The sequence below is a fragment of the Bos javanicus genome, chromosome 11 (genome assembly GCF_032452875.1).
Source record: "Bos javanicus breed banteng chromosome 11, ARS-OSU_banteng_1.0, whole genome shotgun sequence".
Taxonomy (NCBI): domain Eukaryota; kingdom Metazoa; phylum Chordata; class Mammalia; order Artiodactyla; family Bovidae; genus Bos; species Bos javanicus.
Genome location: NC_083878.1, coordinates 78,376,435 through 78,402,047, shown reverse-complemented (window position 1 = coordinate 78,402,047; position 25,613 = coordinate 78,376,435). Strand labels below are relative to the sequence as shown.

The window sequence follows — 25,613 nt, the reverse complement described above, 5'->3', positions numbered from 1 at the left end:
TTTTAAATTTTTCTCCTGTAATTGAGATCTAATCTTACTGCATTGTGGTCAGAAACGATGCCTGGAATGATTTCAGTTTTTTTGAATTTACCATGGCTAGATTTATGGCCCAGGATGTGATCGATCCTGGAGAAGGTTCTGTGTGCGCTTGAGAAAAAGGTGAAATTCATTGTTTTGGAGTGAAATGTCCTATAGATATCAATTAGGTCTAACTGGTCTATTGTATATAGTTTGTGTTTCCTTGTTAATTTTCTGTTTAGTTGATCTATCCATAGGTTTGAGTGGGGTATTAAAGTCTCCCACTATTATTGTGTTATTGTTAATTTCCTCTTTCATACTTGTTAGCATTTGTCTTACATACTACAGTGCTCCTATGTTGGGTGCATTTATATTTATAATTGTTATATCTTCTTCTTGGGTTGATCCTTTGATCATTATGTAGTGTTCTTCTTTGTCTCTTTTCACAGCCTTTGTTTTAAAGTCTATTTTATCTGAGTATTGCTACTCCTGCTTTTGGTCTCTGTTTGTGTAGAATATCTTTTTCCAGCCCTTCACTTTCAGTCTGTATGTGTCCCTTGTTTTGAGGTGGGTCTCTTGTAGAGAACATATATAGGGGTCTTGTTTTTGTATCCATTCAGCCAGTCTTTGTCTTTCGGTTGGGGCATTCAACTCATTTACGTTTAAGGTAATTATTGATAAGTATGATCCTGTTGCTATTTACTTTATTGTTTTGGGTTTGAGTTTATACACCCTTTTTGTGTTTCCTATCTAGAGAAGATCCTTTAGCATTTGTTGGAGAGCTGGTTTGGTGGTGCTGAATTCTCTCAGCTTTTGCTTGTCTGTAAAGCTTTTGATTTCTCATTCATATTTGAATGAGATCCTTGCTGGGTACAGTAATCTGGGCTGTAGGTTATTTTCTTTCATCACTTTAAGTATGTCCTGCCATTCCCTCCTGGCTTGAAGAGTTTCTATTGAAAGATCAGCTGCTATCCTTATGGGAATCCCCTTGTGCGTTATTTGTTGGTTTTCCCTTTAATATGTTTGATATTTGATCTTTGTTAATTTGATTAATATGTGTCTCAGGGTGTTTTGCCTTGGGTTTATCCTGTTTGGGACTCTCTGGGTTTCTTGGACTTGGGTGATTATTTCCTTCCCCATTTTAAGGAAGTTTTCAACTATTATCTCCTCAAGTATTTTCTCATGGTCTTTCTTTTTGTTTTATTCTGGGACTCCTATGATTCGAATGTTGGGGTGTTTAATATTGTCCCAGAGGTCTCTGAGATTGTCCTCATTTCTTTTGTTTTTCTTTTTTCCTCTCTGATTCATTTATTTCTACCATTCTATCTTCTACCTCACTAATCCTATCTTCTGCCTCTGTTATTCTACTGTTGGTTCCCTCCAGAGTGTTTTTGATATAATTTATTGCATTATTCATTATATATTGACTCTTTTTTATTTCTTCTAGGTCCTTGTTAAACCTTTCTTGCATCTTCTCAATCATTGTCTCCAGGCTATTTATCTATGATTCCATTTTGTTTTCAAGATTTTGGATCATTTTCACTATCATTATTCGGAATTCTTTATCAGGTAAATTCCCTATCTCTTCCTCTTTTGTTTGGTTTGGTGGGCATTTATCCTGTTCCTTTACCTGGTGGGTATTCCTCTGTCTCTTCATCTTGTTTATATTGCTGTGTTTGGGGTGGCCTTTGTGTATTCTGGCAGTTTGTGAAGTTCTCTTTATTGTGGAGTTTCCTCACTGTGGGTGGCATGTCAAGATTTCCTGGTTAGGGAAGCTTGTGTCAGTGTTCTGGTGGGTGGAGCTGGATTTCTTCTCTCTGGAGTGCAATGAAGTGTCCAGTAATGAGTTGAGATGTCAATGGGTTTGGAGTGACTTTGGGCAGCCTGTATATTGAAGCTCAGGGCTATGTTCCTATGTTGGTGGAGAATTTGCGTGGTATGTCTTGCTCTGGAACTTGTTGGCCCTTGGGTGGTACTTGGTTTCAGTGTAGGTATGGAGGCGTTTGATGAGCTCCTGTTGATTAATGTTCCCTGGAGTCAGGAGTTCTCTGGTCTTCTCAGGATTTGGACTTAAGCCTCCTGCTTCTGGTTTTCAGTCTTATTTTTACAGTAGCCTCAAGACTTCTCCATCTATACAGCACCGCTGATAAAACACCTAGGTTAAAGATGAAAAGTTTCTCCACAATGAGGGACACCCAGAGAGGTTCACAGAGTTACATGGAGAAGAGAAGAGGGAGGAGGGAGATAGAGGTGACCAGGATGAGATGAAGTGAAATCAAAAGAGAGCAAGCTAGCCAGTAATCACTTCCTTATGTGTGCTCCACAGTCTGGACCGCTCAGAGATGTTCACAGAGTTATACAGAGAAGAGAAGAGGGAGAAAGGAGACAGAGGTGGCCAGGAGGATAAACAGGGGAATCAAAAGGAGAGAGACAGATCCAGCCAGTAGTCAGTTCCCTAAGTGTTCTCCACTGTCAGGAACATACAAAGAGATTCACAGAGTTGGGTAGAGAAGAGAAGGGGAGAGGGAGGAAATAGAGGCAACCTGGTGGAGAGAGCAGTCAAGCCAGTAATCTCACTCCCAAGTAAAAATGGGTATTGACTGGGTTCCTAAAAGGTACAAAATTGATAACAAATACCAAAAAGCAAAGATTAAAAATCTAGAGTAGAAGTTGGATTTTAAAAAATACAATATTAAAGGGAAAAAAAAAGTCACAAAGATTATAAAATATATATATATGAAGTTTGCTTAAAAAAATAGGGTCTTTTTTTTGCAAAGTAATAGGTTATAAAAATGAAAATTAAAGGAGTAATAGAGGACTTAAAATTTAAAAAAAATTAAGGAATGATAGTAAAAATATATTTAGGACTTTCTCTGGTGGTGGTGTGGGCAGTGTATGGTCAGTTCACTTTCGGATAATTCCTGGATCCGGCTTATATTTCTCAAGATCTATAGGCCCCTTCCTATGTAGTAGGTGCTAACTACAGGGTTTTAATCTATTGCACCTGTCACTTCCAAGGAGGTTCCCTCTGTTTTAGCTTCTTCTGTTTGCTGGTCTCTTCAGTGTCTAATTTCCGCCCTGACACAGGGAGTGGTGGCAGACACTTTTTTAGGCTCACTTGTTCAGTCGTGCTGTGGGGAGGGAGGAACACTGCAAACAACACTGGCATGTGCTCGCAGTGACTCAGCCACATTGGGTTTGCCCCCGCTCACAGAGTGTGTGCTTTCCCTGTCTACACTACTTAGGCTCAACCTCTGCTGGGGACTGTCTGAGGCTGGCCCTGGGCTGCATGCACCTCCCACAAGCGGTCTAAGCCGCTTAGGTTCAGGCACTCAGGAAGTCCTCAGAGGCGCTGACTCGGTGGGCCTACATTTTGTGCCCTTCCCAAGTCCGAGCTGCTCTGGTGACCAGGTGTTTGGCAAGTGCGGTAGCCGCAACTTATTGCCTCCCCCATCCCTGCTGCTCGGTTTTCTGGGTGTACAACCAGAGCTCTTACTCAGGAGAATGTTGGCCATCCAGAATCCTAAGAAGTCTTGGTTAGCAACAAAGCCTGCTTCCAGTTTGGTAGATAATGCCTCTCTAGGGCCACAATTGCCCCCTTCTGGCTCTGGCTGCCTGTCACCGGAGGGGAATGGTCTGCAGCTGGCTAGCTCTACTCAGTGCTTTGTTCTGTGAGCGGGCCTGCTGGTGTCTTAGGTTAGGGCTTTTCGCACAGCTCTTGTCAGTCCTTTGTTCTGTGAGCAGGCCTGGCAGTGTCTTAGGTTAGGGCTTTTCGCCTGGTATCTATCCCACAGTCTGGTTTGCTACCCCAAGTTAGTTCCCTCAGATAGCCCTCGGCATTCAGGCCGGGTCCTTGCTCTAAGCAATGCAGCTACGCCTCCCTGCCCAGCCCGCACTTGCTAGTGGCAGGTGCAGGCGTCTATGCTGCTTCTCTGCTGGGGGAGTTACCGTTGGGCAGGTAATCTGTGGGTTTTAATTATTTATTATTTTTCCTCCCGGTTATGTTGCCCTCTGTGGTTCCAAGTCTCATCACAGACTCGGCAGTGAGAGTGTTACCTGGTGTTTGGAAATGTCTCTCTTTTTAAGACTCCCTTCCCGGGACGGAGCTCCGTCCCTACCTCTTTTGTCTCTCTTTTTATCTTTTATATTTTTTCCTACCTCCTTTCGAAGACAATGGGCTGCTTTTATGGGTGCCTGATGTTTTCTGCCACCATTCAGAAGTTGTTTTGTGGAATTTACTCAGAGTTCAAATGTTCTTTTGATGAATTTGTGGGGGAAAAAGTAGTCTCCCCGTCCTATTTCTCCGCCATCTTAGGACCGCCTCCCCCCATGTGTTTTTATTTACAAGGTTCTGAAATGGTTTGTTTTCACATCATTTTGATATTTTAAGACCTCTGATCTTTGATGACTTATTTCCTTTATCTCTTAATATTCTAAAAAAAAACATTTAAAAATTCTTTTCAGAACTTTAAAGTTCTTATTTCTACATTATGGGTATAAACTCTATTATATGACTACTCTTTGTTGTCTGCATTGTAATTTCTGTTTTAGATACTATCTTATATGAGAGATTCTCTTACATTTATTCATCCCAATTGACAAATACACACTGTAGGGTGAAGTCTCCAAATCAAGTCTTTATTAGTGGTTTGGGCATCTAACCCCTTCAACCCCAGTCCTGGGATGAGCAGGCCATTTTATTTATCCTCTTGCAGTCCTCTGCAGGCCTCATAGTTTATTTCCAGTTTACTCCTATGGATCACATCTCAATTTCCTACCCTATAGAACCCAGCCATCAAAACAACCCCATCTTTTTCTTTTCTCTCCCTCTTTTCAGTGTGGATGTACATTTTAAAACATAAAATACTCTATATCTATCACGTCTTTCTGGTCGAGTCCATGGGCCAAGTTTTAGCCTACTACCTATTTTTGTATAAATTAGCTAAAAATGATTTAAATATTTTTAAATGGTTGAAAATGGTAATTTGTAACAATTGAAAATTATACAAAATTCAAGTAACAGTGCCCACAGTAAAGTTGAAGAGAAAACAGTTGTACTCATTTATGTACTGTCTATGGCTGCTTTGTTCTATAAGAGGAAGGTCGAGTAGTTGTGACAGAAAACATATGGCATGTAAAATCTAAAATATTTGCTACCTGGAACTTTATAGAAAAAAGTCTGTCAACCTTCATTCTAGAACATGCACCGTCTGCTATGGTAGTTACTACCATATATAGCTACTGAACATTTACAATGAGACTAGTCTAAACTGAGATTTGCTACAAGTGGGAATATGCACACCTAATTTCAAACACTATATAAAAAAAAGAATTTATTACGAAGTTTTATATTGACTACATTTGAGATATTTTCAATATAATGGGATAAATAAAATATTATTCAAACTAATTGCACATACCTCTTTTTACTTTTCAAAATGTGGCTACTATAGAATTTTAAATTCTATGGAGCACATATTTCTATTGGTATAATGTCATGGTAGAGAGTTCTGACAAAACATGGTCCACTGGAGAAGGGAATGACAAACCACTTCAGTATTCTTGCCTTGAGAACCCCATGAACAGTATGAAAAGGCAAAAAGAGGACACTGAAAGATGAACTCCCCAGGTCAGTAGGTGCCCAATATGCTAGTGGAGATCCAGTGGCGAAATAACTACAGAAACAATGAAGAGACGGAGCCAAAGCAAAAACAATACCTAGTTGTGGATGTGACTGGTGATGGAAGTAAAGTCCGATGCTGTAAAGGATACTGCATAGGAACCTAGAATGTTAGGTCCATGAATCAAGGTAAATTGGAAGTGGTCAAACAGGAGATGGCAAGAGTGAACATAGACAATTTAGGAATCAGTGAACTAAAATGGACTGGAATGGGTGAATTTAACTCAGATGACCATTATATCTACTACTACGGGCCAGAATCCCTTGGAAGAAACGGAGCAGTCATCATAGTCAACAACAAGAGTCTGAAATGCAGTACTTGGATGCAATCTCAAAATGACAGAATGGACTACAGAGAAAGCTGAGTGCAGAAGAATTGATGCTTTTGAACTGTGGAGTTGGAGAAGACTCTTGAGAGTCCCTTGGACTGCAGGGAGATCAAACCAGCCAATCCTACAGGAAATCAGTCCCGAATAATCATTGGAAGGACTGATGCTGAAGCTCAAGTTCCAATACTTTGGCCACCTGATGCGAAGAACTGACTCACTAGAACAAGACACTGATGCTGGGAAAGACTGAAGGCAGGAGGAGAAGGGGATGACAGAGGATGAGACGGTTGGATAGCATTACCGACTCAATGGACATGAGTCTGAGTAAACTCCAGGAGCTGGTGATGGATAGGAAGACCTGGGTGCTGCAGTCCATGGGGATGAAAAGAGTCGACACGACTGAGCAACTGAACTGAACTGAACCTAAATAACTATCAGCCAGCTAAGAGATGACTCAGCAAATCTGGATAAAAGGACTAATGATCAACTCGTCTCTATTTAACAATGGAACAAAGATGGGATCCATTTTGGTAAGTTATGCTTTCTTAGAAATTTCCATTCTATTCAAGTTTTCAGATTTATTTGCATACTTTCCCTGGTTTCACAAAGAAGTTCTAACTTATGCCAAATCTTTTATAAGGTCAAATGTAATTGAAAATACTCCAAGGCATTAAAAAAAATAAACACTTTTAAACTATTTTTAGAAAGTAAGTATACTGATATCAAAATCTAACAAAAAAATGCATACACACACACACAGGCTAAATTCATTTATATGTTGATAAAAATCCTAAATAAAACATTAGCAAATTAAAAGAGCTCAATATATATACAATTATTTTAAATTTTAAGAGCACAGGAATGACTCAATTATTAGAAAACAGCATTAATAAAATTTAACAAACATTAATCAAGAGCTTTGTTCATAGTGATGCCTTGTAAGGCTCGCTTGACTTCCCATTCCAGGATGTCTGGCTCTAGGTGAGTGATCACACCATCGTGATTATCTGGGTCGTGAAGATCTTTTTTGTACAGTTCTTCTATGTATTCTTGCCACCTCTTCTTAATATCTTCTTCTTCTGTTAGGGACATACCATTTCTGTCCTTTATCGAGCCCATCTTTGCATGAAATGTTCCCTTGGTATCTCTAATTTTCTTGAAGAGATCTCTAGTCTTTCCCATTCTGTTGTTTTCCTCTATTTCTTTGCATTGATCACTGAGGAAGGCTTTCTTATCTCTTCTTGCTATTCTTTGGAACTCTGCATTCAGATACTTATGTCTTTCCTTTTCTCCTTTGCTTTTCGCTTCTCTTCTTTTCATAGCTATTAGTAAGGCCTCCCCAGACAGCCATTTTGCTTTTTTGCATTTCTTTTCCATGCGGATGGTCTTGATCCCTGTTCTCCTGTACAATGTCACGAACCCCCGTCCATAGTTCCTCAGGCATTCTATCTATAGGATCTAGTCCCTTAAATCTATTTCTCACTTCCACTGTATAATCATTAGGAATTTGATTTAGGTCATACTTGAATAGTCTAGTGGTTCTCCCTACTTTCTTTAAGTCTGAATTTGGCAATAAGGAGTTCATGATCTGAGCCACAGTCAGCTCCTGGTCTTGTTTTTGCTGACTGTATAGAGCTTCTCCATCTTTGGCTGCAAAGAATATAATCAGTCTGATTTTGGTGTTGACCATCTGGTGATGTCCATGTGTAGAGTCTTCTCTTGTGTTGTTGGAAGAGGGTGTTTGCTATGACCAGTGTGTTCTCTTGGCAAAACTCTATTAGCTTTTTTCCTGCTTCATTCCGTATTCCAAGGCCAAATTTGCCTGTTACCCCAGGTGTTTCTTGACTTCCTACTTTTGCATTCCAGTGCCCTATAATGAAAAGGACATCTTTTTTGGGTGTTAGTTCTAAAAGGTCTTGTAGGTCTTCATAGAACCGTTCAACTTCAGCTTCTTCAGCGTTACTGGTGGAGGTGATGGAATTCCAGTTGAGCTATTTCAAATCCTGAAAGATGATGCTGTGAAAGTGCTGCACTCAATATGCCAGCAAATTTGGAAAACTCAGCAGTGGCCACAGGACTGGAAAAGGTCAGTTTTCATTCCAATCCCAAAGAAAGGCAATGCCAAAGAATGCTTAAACTACCGCACAATTGCACTCATCTCACACGCTAGTAAAGTAATGCTCAAAATTCTCCAAGCCAGGCTTCAGCAATATGTGAACTGTGACCTTCCTGATGTTCAAGCTGGTTTTAGAAAAGGCAGAAGAACCAGAGATCAAATTGCCAACATCTGCTGGATCATGGAAAAAGCAAGAGTTCCAGAAAAACATCTATTTCTGCTTTACTGACTATGCCAAAGCCTTTGACTGTGTGGATCACAATAAACTGTGGAAAATTCTGAAAGAGATGGGAATACCAGACCACCTGATCTGTCTCTTGAGAAATCTGTATGCAGGTCAGGAAGCAACAGTTAGAACTGGACATGGAACAACAGACTGGTTCCAAATAGGTAAAGGAGTTCGTCAAGGCTGTATATTGTCACCCTGCTTATTAACTTCTATGGAGAGTACATCATGAGAAATGCCGGGCTGGAAGAAGCACAAGCTGGAATCAAGATTACCAGGAGAAATATCAATAACCTCAGAGATGCAGATGACACCACCCTTATGGCAGAAAGTAAATAGGAACTAAAAAGCCTCTTGATGAAAGTGAAAGAGGAGAGTGAAAAAGTTGGCTTGAAGCTCAACATTCAGAAAACTAAGATCATGGCATCTGGTCCCATCACTTCATAGCAAATAGATGGGGAAACAGTGCAAACAGTGTCAGACTTTATTTTTGGGGGCTCCAAAGTCACTGCAGATGGTGATTGCAGCCATGAAATTAAGAGATGCTTACTCCTTGGAAGGAAAATTATGACCAACATAGATAGCATATTCAAAAACAGAGACATTACTTTGCCAACAAAGGTCCATCTAGTCAAGGCTATGGTTTTTCCAGTGGTCATGTATGGATGTGAGAGTTAGACTGTGAAGGAAGCTGAGCACCAAAGAATTGATGCTTTTGAACTGTGGTGTTGGAGAAGACTCTTGAGAGTCCCTTGGACTGCAAGGAGATCCAACCAGTCCATTCTAAAGGAGATCAGTCCTGGGGTTCTTTGGAAGAAATGAAGCTAAAGCTGAAACTCCAATATTTTGGCCACCTCATGCGAAGAGCTGACTCATTGGAAAAGACTCTGATGCTGGGAGGGATTGGAAGCAGGAGCAGAAGGGGACGACAGAGGATGCGATGGCTGGATGTCATCACTGACTTGATGGACATGAGTTTCGGTGAACTCTGGGAGTTGGTGATGGACAGGGAGGCCTGGCGTGCTGCAATTCATGGGGTCGCAAAGAGTGGGACATGACTGAGCAACTGAACTGAACTGAACTGAACTGAACTGAACTGAATCAAGAGTTTTCACAGATACCAGTTTAAAGATACAATGAAAGACAGGAAGACATTTACAATGATAGCAAAAGATAAAATACCAAAGAACAAACCTACTGAAAAATATGCAAACTTATATGAGAGAAACTTTAAAGCACTCATAAACACCACAAAAGCAAACTTCAACAACATTAAAGACACACTAGCTTCTGGAAGAATACTTACTGTCATAAAGATGTTAATTTTCATAAGTTAATTTAAGATTTTAACCTGGTCTGAAAGTAAACAGGGGCTTCCCAGATGGTTCAGTGGTAAAAAAAATCCACCTGCCAATGTAGGAGACATAGGTTTGATCCCTGGGTCAGGATGATACCCTGGAGGAGGAAATGGCAACCCACTCCAGTATTCTCGCCTGGAGAATTACATGGACAGAGGAGTCTGGTGGGCTACAGTCCATGGGATCACAAAGAGTCGAACACTAAGCACACATGCATATGGGAGTAAATAAGAGGAATTTAAAGTTCATATGAAAGAAAAGGCAAGAGCTGAAAATTTTAAACTACCAAAAGGAAGAGCAATAATGGGTATCCCAGCCTACAACATATAAATCATATGATAAAGTGTCAAGAAATGAAAAGTGTTGTAATGGCCCACGAGTAGACAGGAATCAATGTTTCTAACAATGAGTGAAGAAGCACTATATACAGGGATAAAGATGGCTGGGGAAAAGTATAAAAACACAGGTCCAGAGCGCATGCTGCTATTAGAAGTCATCTAGAAATATGTGGTCACCTATGATTAAAACTGAAAATAAAATTTTGGACCTGGAAAGACTTCTTGGATTGACCCAAAACAGTACAAAGTTAAGGGAATAGAACTAACTTAGCGTATCTCATCCCTGGTCTCCAAACATCCTGATGTTGAGAGTGGAAATAAATCAAGGTCAGCCAAAATTAGGTATTAAGAATGGTTCCCACGAATCTATACACATGATAAAATGACACACATCTATACACACACATTTACCAACGGCTGTGTTACTATACTATAATTATGTTAACATGTAGTCATTTAGGGAAAACTAGATGGGGAATCTGTGTACTCTCCTTGCCACCTCATGTGAATCAGTAATTATTTCAAAATAAGTTTAAAAAAAAAAAAAGCCAACAACCTCAACAGAAAAACAGGTACTAATAATGCCTGAAGTCTACCAGTAAGACATACGCAATCATAGTATTTCACATTATAGTCTTTACTATAAAGCTCAAAGACTAAATAGCCTAATGAAGTAAGGAAGAAAAAATTAAAAAAATTTTTCTCGGGATTCTTACTTCCAGCCCATTTTAAAAACAAACACTCTGACTTGATATGAACACCCAAAACGATGCTTGAATTTCAAAGTGTTTAATGCTCTCCATTTCACACTAAGAAAAAAAACTTATGTGCTGACAGCTTTCATCAAGTTACAGATTTTTATTTCACCAAGAATACAAGTAAAAGCCAAACTGTTCTTTCCTAATCTTTACTCTTGCCATGTAATCTACTACTGTTTTATCTCAATGAGATGTTTCAGGAAGTAATGAAATAACACCATTAAATAAGATCTAAACACTTTAATACAAGATTTTCTAACACTGTAATTAAAATGGTAACTTATAAAGACTCACCTATATGTGGCTGCTGAGCTGTGGCTAATGCATACTGCTGCTGCTGAGCTGCAGTTAACTGCTGAACTGTTAGTGCATTAGTCCTCTGAAAAAGCTATTAAGAAAAATATTGAATACAGAGATTAGTCTCATAGCATTTCATTTTTGTTTAGAAAGCTAAGAACGGAATATTACAAATACATATTTTAATCACTTTCTTAACTATAAGGACATTTTATTCAATAAAACATTAAAGTGTTTAAAAATATCCCTATTATTTATGTCAACATCTCACAGCACTTCAGGCTATACTACTACTAGCTAAGAGGAACATTGCTAAAGGAGGAGTATTCTTTACCTGCTGCTGGGAACTGTAGTCAAAAAGGCCTACAGTAGCTCCTGAAGAGTCCATTGGTACCTGATTACCAGGATAGTCAAACTGTAAGGAATCCAGACCAACTTGTTCCATGGCATCCAGATTCTGAGTTTCAGGATTTGAAAATTCTTCAACAAGTGGTTTATTAGTTGTAGGATTAGGAAGAGGCCCCAGTCCTTCTGGGGGATTAGTATTGGGGCCCAGGCGCTCAACTACTTCAGTTGGAGAGGCTTGACGACTTCCAGGAGTACGACTATGTAAAAGAAAACAGAAATGAGTAAAAGTAACAAGTATGTCAAAAGGTGAAATCAGAAAGTAGGAAAATCACGGAAAACAAATGGTGGTAAAACACAAAAGGCAAATTAGGGACCCTAGGTCACTAAACATTGCTCTTTATTGCTTTTTTTTTCCTGTTTAATCCAGCTTACACTTAAAAGCTGACATGGTTTCATTGTTCAATTATTAGTGACAACTGTCCCCAATTTTAATAGCATAAAGATGTAATTCAATTTTACAGATAAGGAAATTGTCCAATATCACGATTTAGGCTTAGAGTACTCAAAAATTTTGTTTCAAATCACAAACAAAATGAGCAGTGGGTATGAACAGCAGACTACCATGCAACAAATATGAGAAGACTTGAAACCAAAATCTACCCACCATACTCCCATCCTGTCTACTAGCATAGCTGTCCTAACATCTTGCCTAATACTTCGGGGGGGCGGGGCAGGGTGGGAAACTGGCCAGAAAGCATCATATGGCCTTCAGAACTGAAGGCTGTATAATACAGAATACAAAAGAAAAGGGCAGTGAACCAAGACAGAAAGCTGACTCCTGACTCTAAAACATTATTCTGAGTAAATCATTTCAACACCCAGGTCTCAGTTTCCTTGAGACAGAGGAGGTGACACTGTAGTCCTATAATAACAAAAACAAAAAGACTGTTTGTAAAAACCCTCTATGAGCTCTCCAAAAACAATCTTTATCATACCAAATTGTTTCAGTTTAAATCAAAATAAATAAAAATGAATATTTATCAAAAGTTAAGCATGTACATCAATGAAAAGTATAATTCTATATACAAAAGAGCAACTTTCTCTACCGATTAGTCTTAATTTTCTGAAGAAATTTATTAACACTAAATTTTAAGCACCGACTCTTCTCTTTTTATCATCATCCTTTACAGTCTAAACTATTTTCACTTTATTTCTGGACATAATTGATCCTTATTAACAGTCTCCTTCCTTCTGTGGAAATAATTTATATAAGATCTTTTCCTTCACAAGAAGTAAATTCATTCTGAAGAACTATCATTTCATAGTATATTCAAATATAAGTACGTTAAATAAATGGTAGTAACTATTATAACCGGTCTTTAAATGTCAACGGTTATCCATATGTAACTGCCCCACCTTTAGGTACTTTACAATGGAATAAATCTGCTAACACGTACAGAACATTTCACAAAGCAATTGACTAATTACAAGAATTGTTTTCCAGATACTTTAGGTTTGTGGACTTACATTTTATTTCAAAATTAACCACTGTCCTTGCAACATCAGAAGAAATTTCAAACTCCTTTCCCCTTTATCCACAATTAAAATTTTCATGTGCATAATCCAAAGGCTTTTCATTCAGAATATATGGAAAGAAAAAAAAAAAAACTGAAAGGATCTTAAGTCAGTCCATTGAAAAAAAGAAAGAGGTGGGAGGAAGGTCCAAGAGAGAAAGTACGTGTGTGCGCGCGTGTGTGTGTGTGTGTGTGTGTGTGTGTGTAACTGATCACTTCACTGTACAGCAGAAACTAACACAACATTGTAAAGCAATTATACAACAGTAACAACAAAAAACGAAAGCCTGCTATATTTCTTTCATACCTTTCAGTTCTATTCCAAGAGATGATGTATCAGTTAATGTAATAATGATGTGCTACCATAGTGACCATATGACCACAGCTATTACTTTGAAATATTTTTATACTGTTGAAGACAATATTGCATCAGAAATACTTTATAAGCAATTTAAAAAACCTACTACAAACTTAACAGAATTAGAATGCTATTGAATGTAAAGTTCATATTAATATGGAGAAATATAGTCTTTCGTTCTTTTTTTTTTAAGAAATATAGTCTTTCATACAAAACAACTCTAATACAGCAAAAAAAAAAAAAAAAAGAGGATTCAAAAGAAAAAGTCATTATGCTATGAGTGGTGCTATTTTCTTGCTATAGTTAATGGTGTATTAACACTTCAATTATAAATGTATGTTCTGCAGGGTTTATAATCAACTCAGTTTTAAATGCATGCCCTTGAAACACAGATTAGGTAATAGCAGAAGAGCAAAATCAGAATAAGGTTCTAAAACAAACTGAGTAGCATTAAATTTATTTCTTGTCAAAAGAGGTTTACTGGTTTTGGATGCTTTTTTGCATTGAGAACAGATTTAAATGGCACTGTTTTTAAGAAGTATTGTTACTCTGTTTTTTGGTAATTAAAGGTAGGTACATGTTTATGTTTATTAACAACTAACTAATATTTCATGGTTCGTAAGATCGCAAAGAAACAACTATTTTCAGGTATAGGCCCCAAAGCATCTGATTACTGAAGTATATTTCAGTATATGAAGAAACAACTCCCTAATATTTAGATGAATGTGCACTGCCTAATCTAAGTCCAAAGGCTAGAACAAAAGAAATACTTGCCATAAAAAGACAACAAAAAATCTACAACTGAACTTAAATTCTGAACGTAACACTAATTTTTAGAAGTCTGATATGTTCTTCCCATCCTAATTTCAGGAATATGATTAAGTATCAGCACAAACTCAGAAAAGGGGGATAGGATACAATACAGAGATAGAAGGAAGAGGAAACTCTACAGAAAGGTGCTGAAGAGCAAACTCAAGAAGAGTTTGCCAAGAAAAATCACAGATTAAACCTTAAATTCACTAAACTTTAGCAGGGAGAAAACAGTTAAAATTTAGACTACCATATTAGTAGAAAGGTAATAGCAATTTCTAACATTACTTAATGGGATGCACTGTTTTAGAGAATTTTGAAGACTTATCTTTTTAAAAAATGGCACATAATCATTAACTAAATACTCCTTATAAAAAATTTTAAATCTTCCAGATTAATACAAGGTACAAAGGGAAATTAAAAAACCCAAAGTTGGAAAAATACCTAAATCAGTCATATCAGCTAGTAGCAATAATCCCTAAAGAAATATGATTTTCTTCTTGAGAAAGTGAAAATCTTACTTAAAATCTTTGCAATCGGCATCCATTCCATTTGGCAAACCTCTGCCATTTATTTTAGAATCATCATCATCTCCTTGCTTAAGATCTCTGTTTTGGTCCTCCTCAAATGGAGAAGCCTTGCCTTTTTGATCTCCTTTCTCAGGTCCATCTGTTTCAGCATCTCTAGTGCCCTGAGGAAAAAGAGTCTGTTTGATTCTGAATATTTAATAGAACACAAAAAAAGGCACCACAAGGTGACCTAAAACTACACTATAGTGCATGTAAACAATAAAAACATTGAATCTTATTTTAATTTTGTAGTCAACGAATTTATCAAAGGCCAAAAAAATTGAGTACAAACCAGTGATTTATAACAGAAGGGCTAAGGCAACCTTAACTATAGCGGTGCTAGAAAAGCAGTAACACCACAAGTGAAATTAAAATTCTACTTAATGAAAGATGATTTTGTTTTTTTAACTGTCATATCAAGTACTACCATGAATAAGCAATTTTAATCTTACAAACTTTTTAAATTAATATGATTTTTTTGGAAACATGATTAAGATTATAAATATTCCCAGCGGTTCTACCATTTCATGTATTTCAAGAAGGGGCCAAGAGAAGAAAACAAGAGCACCAATAGCTATAAAATTACCTTTAATTCTAGGAAGGGCCAGAATAAGAAACTGACTTAAAGACAACCGAATAACCATCTAGCAACTTAAAAACATTTCTTCATTCAAAATACTTACAAAAGTTCCCTTCCTAAATCGAGAATCCAATTTATCAGCAGGAGAAGAACTTAATACATATTCTACCATGCTCACACCAAGGCCTCCACTTTCTGATCGCGGAGACAATATTGCATTTACTTCACTGTTTCCATGAAAACCCTGTCCAGATCTTCTCTGTACCATAATAGGCTGGGACATTGAATGGTCTGTTTGGAAAAAAGAAAACAATTACAAATTTGTACTTTTAAGCTAACCAAATGTATTCATATCAATTAATACACTAAAGAAAAATCAGCATACTGAATTAATATACTAAGGAAAAATCAGTATATTGTTTTGTTTTGAATGTTACTGTAATCTTTATAAAAACATCTTCAATCTGTTTAGACTCAATGCCGTTTGGACATTTCTTGAGAATACAGATTAAGAAAGTCATTTGGTAAAAAGCAGGTAAAAGGCTATCTGAAGAATAATCAAATTCAGAAGTCACTGGCAATAGAAACAATTTGAAGTCTCCACTGCCTTTAAGCCTCTTATTAATAAGTTCTATTGTCAATTCAGAACAACTCAAACCAACAAACTTTAGAAATAAAGTTTTTTTTGAAATAAAAATAACTCCTCTTAAACTTTAGAAATAAAAATAACTCCTCTTAAATTGACGGAGGCACTTCTCAGGCTCATAGTCATGTACTGGACAGATTCAGAATACATGGCTGTACTGCTATAAACATAGATGACTAAGTTCATTCAAAAAAGCCAGTAATATCACAGAATTTTCTATTCTTGGTGTAAAGACTAAGAATCAGTTTTTTTAAAAGATTCCTTTTTTAAAGATTAAAAATATTTTTTTAATTAAAAAAAATCCTTCTAGTCTAAAAGTTTACCATTTATTTTTAACAAAAAATTATCCATCTGGTACAAATACCTTTTCTACGTATTTTGTGATAAAAAGGCAATACTTAAGATCTGAAAGCAAATACAAACACAAAAACATTTGAGGCAAGACTCACCCAGATTTGCAGAAAAAAACTTTGAACCAATATGCTAAGCATTGTGATATGTATGTGGGATCTAAGAACACAACAGTCCCTGTACTCTAAAAGATTATAGGTTTAACAGGAAGCAATCATAGTAAGAGTAAAAGCACTTCAATAAAAATAATCCAGCATACTATGGGGAAGAGAAAGAGTATTCATCACTTATCCCCAGTCTTAGAGTGAATCCCAAAGGAAGTGATATGAAGGACAGAGAGCAAAAAATAGGTGAAAATGGGGGTGGAAAGCACTCTGGTTAGAGAAACAAGTATGCTCAAAGACCTAAAAGTGCCAGGAGAACACAATGAAATTAATAATCATTTTTACTGAACATGAAATAATTCAGTTCAGCTGAGAAGGAAGTATGTGTATGATAAAATTTCCTGTGGTCATGGAAAGAACTGTAGAATGACAATTCTTTTAGGACAAGGAATGTCATTTGCATATTTATACATGCTTGGCACTCAATAAATGTTTACTTAGTAAACAAAATCATCCATCCATTTCTAATTTTCTCATGTCTCCTGGTAAAAACTTATATTCATCTTCAAAATTTTATCCATACAACAAAAAAAGTTGGGAGAGGGAGTGATACAAGGAATTAACTAAAATTATAAACTTGACACTAAAAAGATATATCAGGAGTATATAAACAGTTGCTTAAATGTTTTACTGTTGGTACCAGTTGTCTTCCAAATACAACATACCAAAAATATCTCCCTAACATTCATCTTGAAAGGATTTCTCATTACCATGTTGTGCTCAAGATGTTTTGCTTTGGAATGCTTTTAAAAATATTTGGTTCTGATAAATAAAGCAATTAACCATTTACCCTTCAAAACAAAAATCAAAACATGCTTTTCAACCAAATTTTCAAGCATGTTGTTTTAGCAAACAAAGTGCCTTTTGTGTAGAAAATGTATCCTGGCCCAAATAACTGAATAACTTAAATTATATAAGTTTAATCTATATAGGTTAATACAAATCCAGGAAAAAAAAATTCCGAGGGCAGGGATCACATATCTCAATCATCTTTGTATTCTCCAAAACTGGCACATTATATTACATATTGGTTGAACGCAAATAAAATTCCCAGTATTTTAGTCTAATTTAGTATTTAGCAAAGTTTTCAATCTGTTTCCATTTTGATTATAAATAGTACTAAAAATTTTCAGCTTTTCCTAACTTTTAAACAATTACCTTTAAGAACAAAATTTAAAACCGTAAAGAACTTAAAAATCTTCTTAATGATTTAAGGAGAAAAAAAGTACCTGGCAATTTATACTCAAAATAGAAAGTTAATTCCAGAAACTTGATTTTATATTACTTTGATCATCTTGTGTAGTTTTAATAAGCTGCTTTTAGTTATAAAGCGGAATCTTACTTGTTAAATACATGTTGAAAGTTTCACATGTACATCTCAAATTTTACTGAGAAACATTTAAAAATATAATCAGTAGTATTTTAAGAATATAAGTATGCTCTGTAATTTACCAATAAATACTGTCACCCGCATGAGTTACACTCCTTACATTCCAGTTCCTTTTCCCTACATTCCAGTTCCTTTTCCCTTAAGAATTTCTTGGACCTCAGTCTTTGTTTCCTATGGATATCAAAAACATTCAAAGGCTGCTCCCTGTCTGGGAATTCTATCTTACTATGGGGGTTTATTTCCTTTATGGTTGTGGCTAATGTTTAATAAAGCTAGTCTGAGCTGCAGTTAATAGATCACTATCCATTGATACAATTCAAGCTTAAAAATTCCTATGGTTAAATTGTGTCCTATATTTAAATGGAAATTAAGAATTTTATAATCAGAGTTTAACCCCAAATAAAACTTAATAAAATCTTACTGTGACAAACATTTCTAATCAATAAATGAACCATTAGGTATGGCTTACTTTACATAAGAAAATGTGTATTATGAGGACACATGAAATCCTCAAAGATACCACAAAGTTTCTCCAGGTATCGTTTGGGAGCAGTAGGGTTTAAAAAAAGTCAAGTATTCAACAAATCCAGAACTCTCACACATACACCAATAACTTACGAGAAGTTCCCCATGCAGTCTCTCTCCATTCATCATCCCCAAGAAATATGCCTTTTTGTCCATCTTTTGTTGAATCATCAGGTTCCCAAAATTTTTTGGTAGGCAAAAGCTATATGGAAGGGAAAAAATTATTACATTTAAATTTCATCCTAAGTACAAAAAGTGAAAACACAGCAGAAAGCAAACTTACCATCAATAGGCACAAGTTAGTTTTCAATGCTAACGAAAATTCAAGAGTGCCCTGTTTCCTAATTTGTCTAGTTAATAATAACTCCCCATTTATGCTTGGATACTGGTTCTAATAACTCTATACCTGAAAAGTCAACTTCATACTTCTGCATTTTTCAAATGGTTTTACTGTCATGTGGTATTTTTAATGAATTCTTTCAAAAGACTTACTAAATTTCTTAAAACAGATAATACAATAAAAACATTTATACAAATGATTAAAGTTTTCTCTTTACTTCCAAGTACTGCCCTTGGAATATCTCCTATCCTACAGCTTCAATGACAGACAATTCTTCTTCTTACTTAACAATTCATTTGAGGTGAACTTCACAATTCTTCCTATGTTCTCAATAGTAACAATCTACTGATCCTAAAGCAGGAAGCAGGATGGTGGAAGAGATACATTAAGAAGACCCTTAAATACTTTTTGAGATAATCTCAAAGCCCTGTGTCCAATTCTATGTTGTAACACACGGAAGGATATAAAACTGCGTTGGTATAACCATTTGATGATTAATAAAAATGTACATTTGGTCAATTCCTAATGAGACTTTATAGTATTCATCCAGGTCTCTCCTGTCTACCTTTCCTGACACTCAGAAGAACCAGACTGAGGGTATGTTTGTTTGAAAAGAACAGACTGGTTTTCTAAACAATGCATGTGACATTTAAGTAAGCATCTGTAAGACACTCATTCCTTTCAGCCCATAATTATTAGATCCTCATAATTAAGCTTGTATATACTTCTATTGCTACACTTAAAATACTAAATTACCTGTATCTGCCTCTATAAGGGCATGGTGACCTTATCTTCAGAGAGCTCACAAATATATAACACCCATACTATAATGAACTTAGTGAAACTTATATGGGGTCTTGAGAGATAAGACTGTGTGTGTGTCAGGGATCTAAAGTGTGAATGGAAGGTGGGGAGGACATAAGAAGTGATGAACAAAGGCACAACTTGAGAAAACGCATAGTTTGTAGAACAGGGTGTGAGATGGACGAACAGATGTGGGAGCTGATGCTGTGAAAGCTATCTAGGCAGATTATGAGGAACCTCAAAGTTCTAAGAATAATGGATATTCTAGACCAGAGGCAAGGAAATCATTCAGGAGAATTACAACAGAGTCAAGACGACAAGAACTGAAACAGGGCACTGACAGAAAAAACTGAGAAAATAAAATAGATTTCAGAGACATTCAGGGGAGTCAATAGGATACTAACAAAAATGAAAGGCTGATTAAAAAGAATAAAACTTTACAATGTGAGTAACAAGGTAAATGATAGTACTACCGACCAAAACAAACACAAAAACAGGATAAGCAGCTTTTGTGGGGAGCAGGGTGGATTCAATTTGGGCGTATGCCTAATCTATGGATCTTTTGCTAAACTAAATACTGTTAATTTTAAAGGAAACTAAGTTGTCTATTTAAAAAAAAAGAAAAAAACTTTTGCCATGTTAGGATCTTCCTGAGCTGCAAATGATTTGTATTTAAAGTACAGACATTTTATTTCTATTATTATTTTAAAAGAGATTTTGTTGATTTATTTTGGCCACAACTATGTGGCTTGTGGGATACTAGTTCCCTGACCAAGGGTTGAACCCTACCGAGGTCAGCGAAGAGCCCTACACACTGGACCAACAGGGAATTCCCTAAAGTATAGGCATTTTAAACAATGATCTATACTAATAAAGATTCCAGTAAAATACAACTTTGGTTGTTTCGATTTTTAAAAAAATCTCACTATAAAGTTTCATGCAAATATTCAAACAAAATGTTAAGATGATAATATAATACTAAAACACTGCTCTTGATATACTTAAATTATTGAACAATTATTCACAGTGAAACCCAAGTTAATCCCTTTAAAGTACTGTATAAATAAGCCATTTTAGGCAGAAGAAAATGGTTCCTATAAGAATAAGATTTTTATCCTTTATTTCATAAAGATAAGTGTTTTAATATTAAAATAAGGATAACAAGTAATCAAAAATGAAGTCATAATAAGTTAATTAGAAGCATTTATTAGACATAGAAGCGGCTGAAACAAACTGATCTTGTGAGGTAGTAGAAGTGAGAATTTTTTGAGGAGACTATTCCAGTCTTTTGGGATAAGATTCCATGTAATGCTATAATAGTTCACAGATCACTGCTTTGACATTCAAACTATAAAACCTGGAGGGAGTCTACACCAAGGACTTATTCAGTGTGCCTACTTTCTGCCAAGCACTGTGCTATGACTATCTCTTCATTTTGCAAGCATTTATAAATTATCATGGACAAACAATTTAGTAGTTAATAAAATTAACACTTCTCCTAACAAAGGCCTTTATCACCATTCCAGAGACAGCTGTGACAATGCAGACACTGATTTCAAATATTGTTAGAGAAACTACTAGCCAAGAATTAAGTTAAAATGGACTAAATATAGGGGAAGGCAATAAATAGAACAGCTTAAAAAAAAAAAAAAGTAAAAAATTAAGGGGTACAGTGGTTGGAATAGCAATAAAAAGTGTTTTGCCCCTGGAGACTCTTTTACTGTAGCAGAAATGGGAAAGCACATTACAGAAAAGGCTAAGAGATCTTGAAGATCTGTAAAATACATTATCTAATACTGCTTCATGTTACTTCCCTAATTCGCAAAAGCTCTAAACCAAGGTCAAACAACTTGGTATTTCTTGTCAAGAAAATACTCCCCTGTCCTTCCAACTCAGAAATGATTAGGTGGACATACAGATTCAAATCCCCACTATCCACCACTTCATTAGTTCTTTCTTTAAAGAAGCACTTATGCCTTGCCCTTTTCATCTCCAAAGAAATCAGTCAACACTCTAGTAAACTACTATACTACTTCAAAATAAGTAATAAATAAAATTCTTGCTAGAATTTTTATTATGAGTTACACTTACACGTTAGATTTTTCTAATACAAATTGTCAGGTAAAATCACCAAACCAAAAAAATTAACATAATTCTAAAAATTAAGAGAACTTCAGGGCTTTATGTCTACATTATAGTGTTCATATAACATCCAAACTGGGACAGTTTGAGAAAGAGAGTACTAATAACAATTATGCCATGAAAACATGTATCTGGACTGTCTGAACAAATCAGGATATAAGGTGACTCTATTTACAATGGAAGTTAATACAAGGTACAGATGCTAACAATTAGGCATGTAGAAAACAAAAGCCACAAGGGAGTCCTCTAGAACTGCAGAATGGTGCTTTTCCAGACTTTAGTCCTCTCTGTTAATAAAAGATATCGATACTTAATGTTTTCAAATCACACTACTCTCAAATCTTTTACATTCTCAATACCTCTTAATATCACAGCAAATATTATTAGATGTCATCACTTCCAATGGGAAGCAGTACTGTAAACAGTCAAGGCACTCAAGACTTCAATCTGTTGTTCAAACATTATTACATTGTACTGGGCCAAATAATTAACTCAGCCTCAGTTTCTTCATCTGAAAGGTAAGGATAATAATAAAGCTACTGTTTTAGAGTTTCTATGAGGTTAGAATACAAGAACACAAATAAACTATTTAGAACAGCATTGAGCATATGCCAAAATAAGTAGTAAATATCTTCACGACCAAAAGTATGAATCTTAATATTACCAAACATGAATAACATGCTGTCCAGTAACATTTAACTTGCTGATTATTTTAAATGATTATAATAACATTCATTACAAATATCTTGTCTATAGCTGTTTGCCTTCTTTTTTAGTTTGAGTATCCTAGGGGGACCATGAAACTACACTTATAAAACAGTTGCCTAATAGTTATATTTTGCATAAGGACACAGAATCAGAGATTAAGTAAACTATCCAAGATTACATATAATATTACATACATGTATAGCTAGTTAGGCAGCATTAGGAGTTGAATCCATAACTGCTTAATTACAAAGCCCATATTTTTACACTTAACTACCACAGAAGACGTTTCTTTCCAATAGTAGTCTAATTTATCAGTATTCTAAAAATATCCAGTTATTAGGCCACAATAACCATAATGAAAAAAATAAAAGCTTCAGATATTATCATGATATTCAGACCATATAATGTAGATATTCATTAGAGTGGATAAAGTTCAAGACAGAATGGCTAAGATAGGAATTTACAGACATAACTATAATCAGCTCGGAGAAGGCAATGGCAACCCATTCCAGTACTCTTGCCGGGCAAATCCCATGGACAGAGGAGCCTGGTGGGCTGCAGTCCATGGGGTCGCTAGGAGTCGGACACGACTGAGCAACTTCACTTTCACTTTCATGCCCTGGAGAAGGAAATGGCAACCCACTCCGGTATTCTTGCCTGGAGGATCCCAGGGATGGCGGAGCCTGGTGGGCTGCCGTCTATGGGGTCGCACAGAGTCGGACACGACTGAAGCGACTTAGCATAGCATAATCAGCTGGTTTCCACTCCAGTTATCCCTAACATCTCAGATCAGAGCATTTGAGAGACATATGTGACTCATACAAGTACTATTCTTATTACTACCTTCAAAGAGTCAATCTTTCTCAAGGTCATATAGCACTAGTGATAGACCTGAGAGAAAACGGAAGTCTCCTTAATCTTCTCTCCGATATGTTTTCCATTTCACCATACTACCTGGGATCTAACTACACAAATTTTCTTTAATGTTTTCTTTAAATATTACTGTGTCAGAAAAGAAAGGAGAGAGTTTTGCCATACTAAGCTATGAAATACTTCCCAAAAACACATTAACTCAATGATTTAAAGTTAAATTTTGGGTTCCCTAAAGAATTTCAGGCAGGAGCCTTTTTCTTATTTAAAAGTCTATGTATATATACTCACTCACACACTGAATTCCTGTTAATTTTTATATATAAAAATAGGTAGGTATGTGTCTCACTTTTACTTTTCACCTTCCTGCATTGGAGAAGGAAATGGCAACCCACTCCAGTGTTCTTGCCTGGAGAATCCCAGGGACAGGGGAGCCTGGTGGGCTGCCATCTATGGCGTCGTACAGAGTCGGACACGACTGAAGCGACTTAGCAGTAGCAGCAGCAGTATAGTTTTAAAACAACATACTAATGAAAATGAGGTCAACCTCCTATGGGTTAGCTTTGCTCTTTTTAAGCCATGTGACATAATACAAATTGGGGCTTTCTGGCAAAAATGTGCTATGGAAAAAATTGGAAAGGATGAGTTTATGAATGGATGATTACAAAGCTATTCCTATTTTGGATGAACAACCAGAAGAAACTGTCCTTCTGATGATGAGTCAGTAAAAGCTATCATGATCTACATAACCCAATACATTTGGAAATAACCCTATATGCAATGCAGTGCTCTGTACATTAGATTTACAACTTAAGACATAATAAATAAGTAAAGTTTTATTTAAAAAAAAAAGTCAAGATAGGGCAATATATTAGAAAAGGATTTTGCATTGAAAAAATAAATAAGCAATTCTAGAAAACTCAAGCCTGCTTTTAGTTCATTACAATGAATGAATTCTGGCATAAAACAACAAGCCTCACCTGTCAGGAAAGGAGAAGACTGGTGAGAGAGAGACAGACAAAGAAGGAAATCCCAGAAGGTTCCCTGCTGCCTGTGAGATGAGGAAAGATAGAAAGGCTTGTGGGAGAGGGAACCCAGACAGAAACCTCAAAAGGTTTCTCACTATCTCTTAGAGTAACAGAATTAGCTGGTAAACTGTTAAGAAAAAAACTTAATTAGTGAATAACAGCTTATTAAAAAAAAATACATTTTTACTAGATGGTCACAGAAGCATGACCTTCTAACTACCTGCCAAAAAACCAGACAGCCTAACCCTAACCACTTTTATTCTGTATATCTGACATTTCCACTAAGAAATGCCTGGATTTAAGCTTTAGATCATTTAAAAACCCAGCCTCTTTTCCCCAGAAACCTCAAATACCCCTCCACTTATCCCCCAAATAACTGAACTCTCTGTACTACTTCTGATCATGACCCCCTTTTTAAAACTGCAAAAATGTCTTTGGGTTTATCAACTACTACTTAGAAAGGGAGGAAAAAAGTCAATTTGTAAATACATACTCAATGTAGATCTGGAAAGTAAAGTGTAGGATCTAAACAGAATTAACTCTATTTGGCATTAAAAAAAAAAAGTAAGTTCAAGTCTGTTACAGACTAGGCTGAAACACTGTTCAACTTGCTTTTAAGATATGTTATCCTACTTTCTAAAGACCAAAGAAAACAAGTAACAAGAAAAAAAACAAAAGCCCTTTGAACTGTTTCTTTTTGTTCACCCAGAGTGTAAACAAGGCCTAAGCAGCCACTGCACTGCAGTGAGGCTACAAGGCTACAATAGGCTAAAAAACTATTTCTTCTCTCAAATTTTCTTAGGGCCCAGAGTTTTACCTTAAGCACTGGACTAACAAGTTTACTTTGGCAATACTTATGCTTAAGCGCCTTAACTCACCCTTAAATCAGTCCTCTGAAAATGACAAACTCTTTGGAAAACGCTGTTCTGAAGAAGGGGAGGGTTAGCTAGCTGCAGGGTGCCCTCTTGTGGCCCAGAGGAGTGACTGGACTCTTTTTCTGCATCTGAAGAGCACAGCATTGGATGGAGTGAGTCTCATTGAAGGTCTACCAAAGTAAAATAATCTCCAGGAGCAAGCGGTTAATTACACATCTTAGGTCTGTTCATGGTTATTTTCTATTATCAAAGTCCACACTATGTTAGTACTACAGAACATGACAATTCAAAAATGTGACAAGGGTTTTCATAATCAATTAAAGTTTTCTAAATAGTCATTTAGGTATATGGAAAACTAAGTATTTTTGATGCCTTAAATTATGTAATGATGAAGTTAAATGGGATGCCCCA

The 25,613-nt window shown here is 36.3% G+C and overlaps 1 protein-coding gene across 17 annotated transcripts in view; it reads right to left on the bottom strand.

Annotated features, from left to right (window-relative positions):
• PUM2 (pumilio RNA binding family member 2) overlaps positions 1 to 25,613 on the bottom strand; it is a 116,249-nt gene that overhangs the window by 64,009 nt on the left and 26,627 nt on the right. For 15 of the 17 annotated variants that reach the window (XM_061433217.1, XM_061433222.1, XM_061433216.1 and 12 more), the window contains exons 3-7: positions 18,529 to 18,637; positions 15,463 to 15,650; positions 14,732 to 14,901; positions 11,455 to 11,725; positions 11,118 to 11,211 (exon numbers count right to left, since the gene is read on the bottom strand). In XM_061433217.1, coding sequence (XP_061289201.1) covers positions 11,118 to 11,211; positions 11,455 to 11,725; positions 14,732 to 14,901; positions 15,463 to 15,650; positions 18,529 to 18,637 — 832 coding nt within the window. Of the gene's footprint in view, positions 1 to 11,117; positions 11,212 to 11,454; positions 11,726 to 14,731; positions 14,902 to 15,462; positions 15,651 to 18,528; positions 18,638 to 25,205; positions 25,326 to 25,613 lie in introns of those variants that run through there. The other 2 variants (XM_061433231.1, XM_061433232.1) reach the window with 2 other exon arrangements.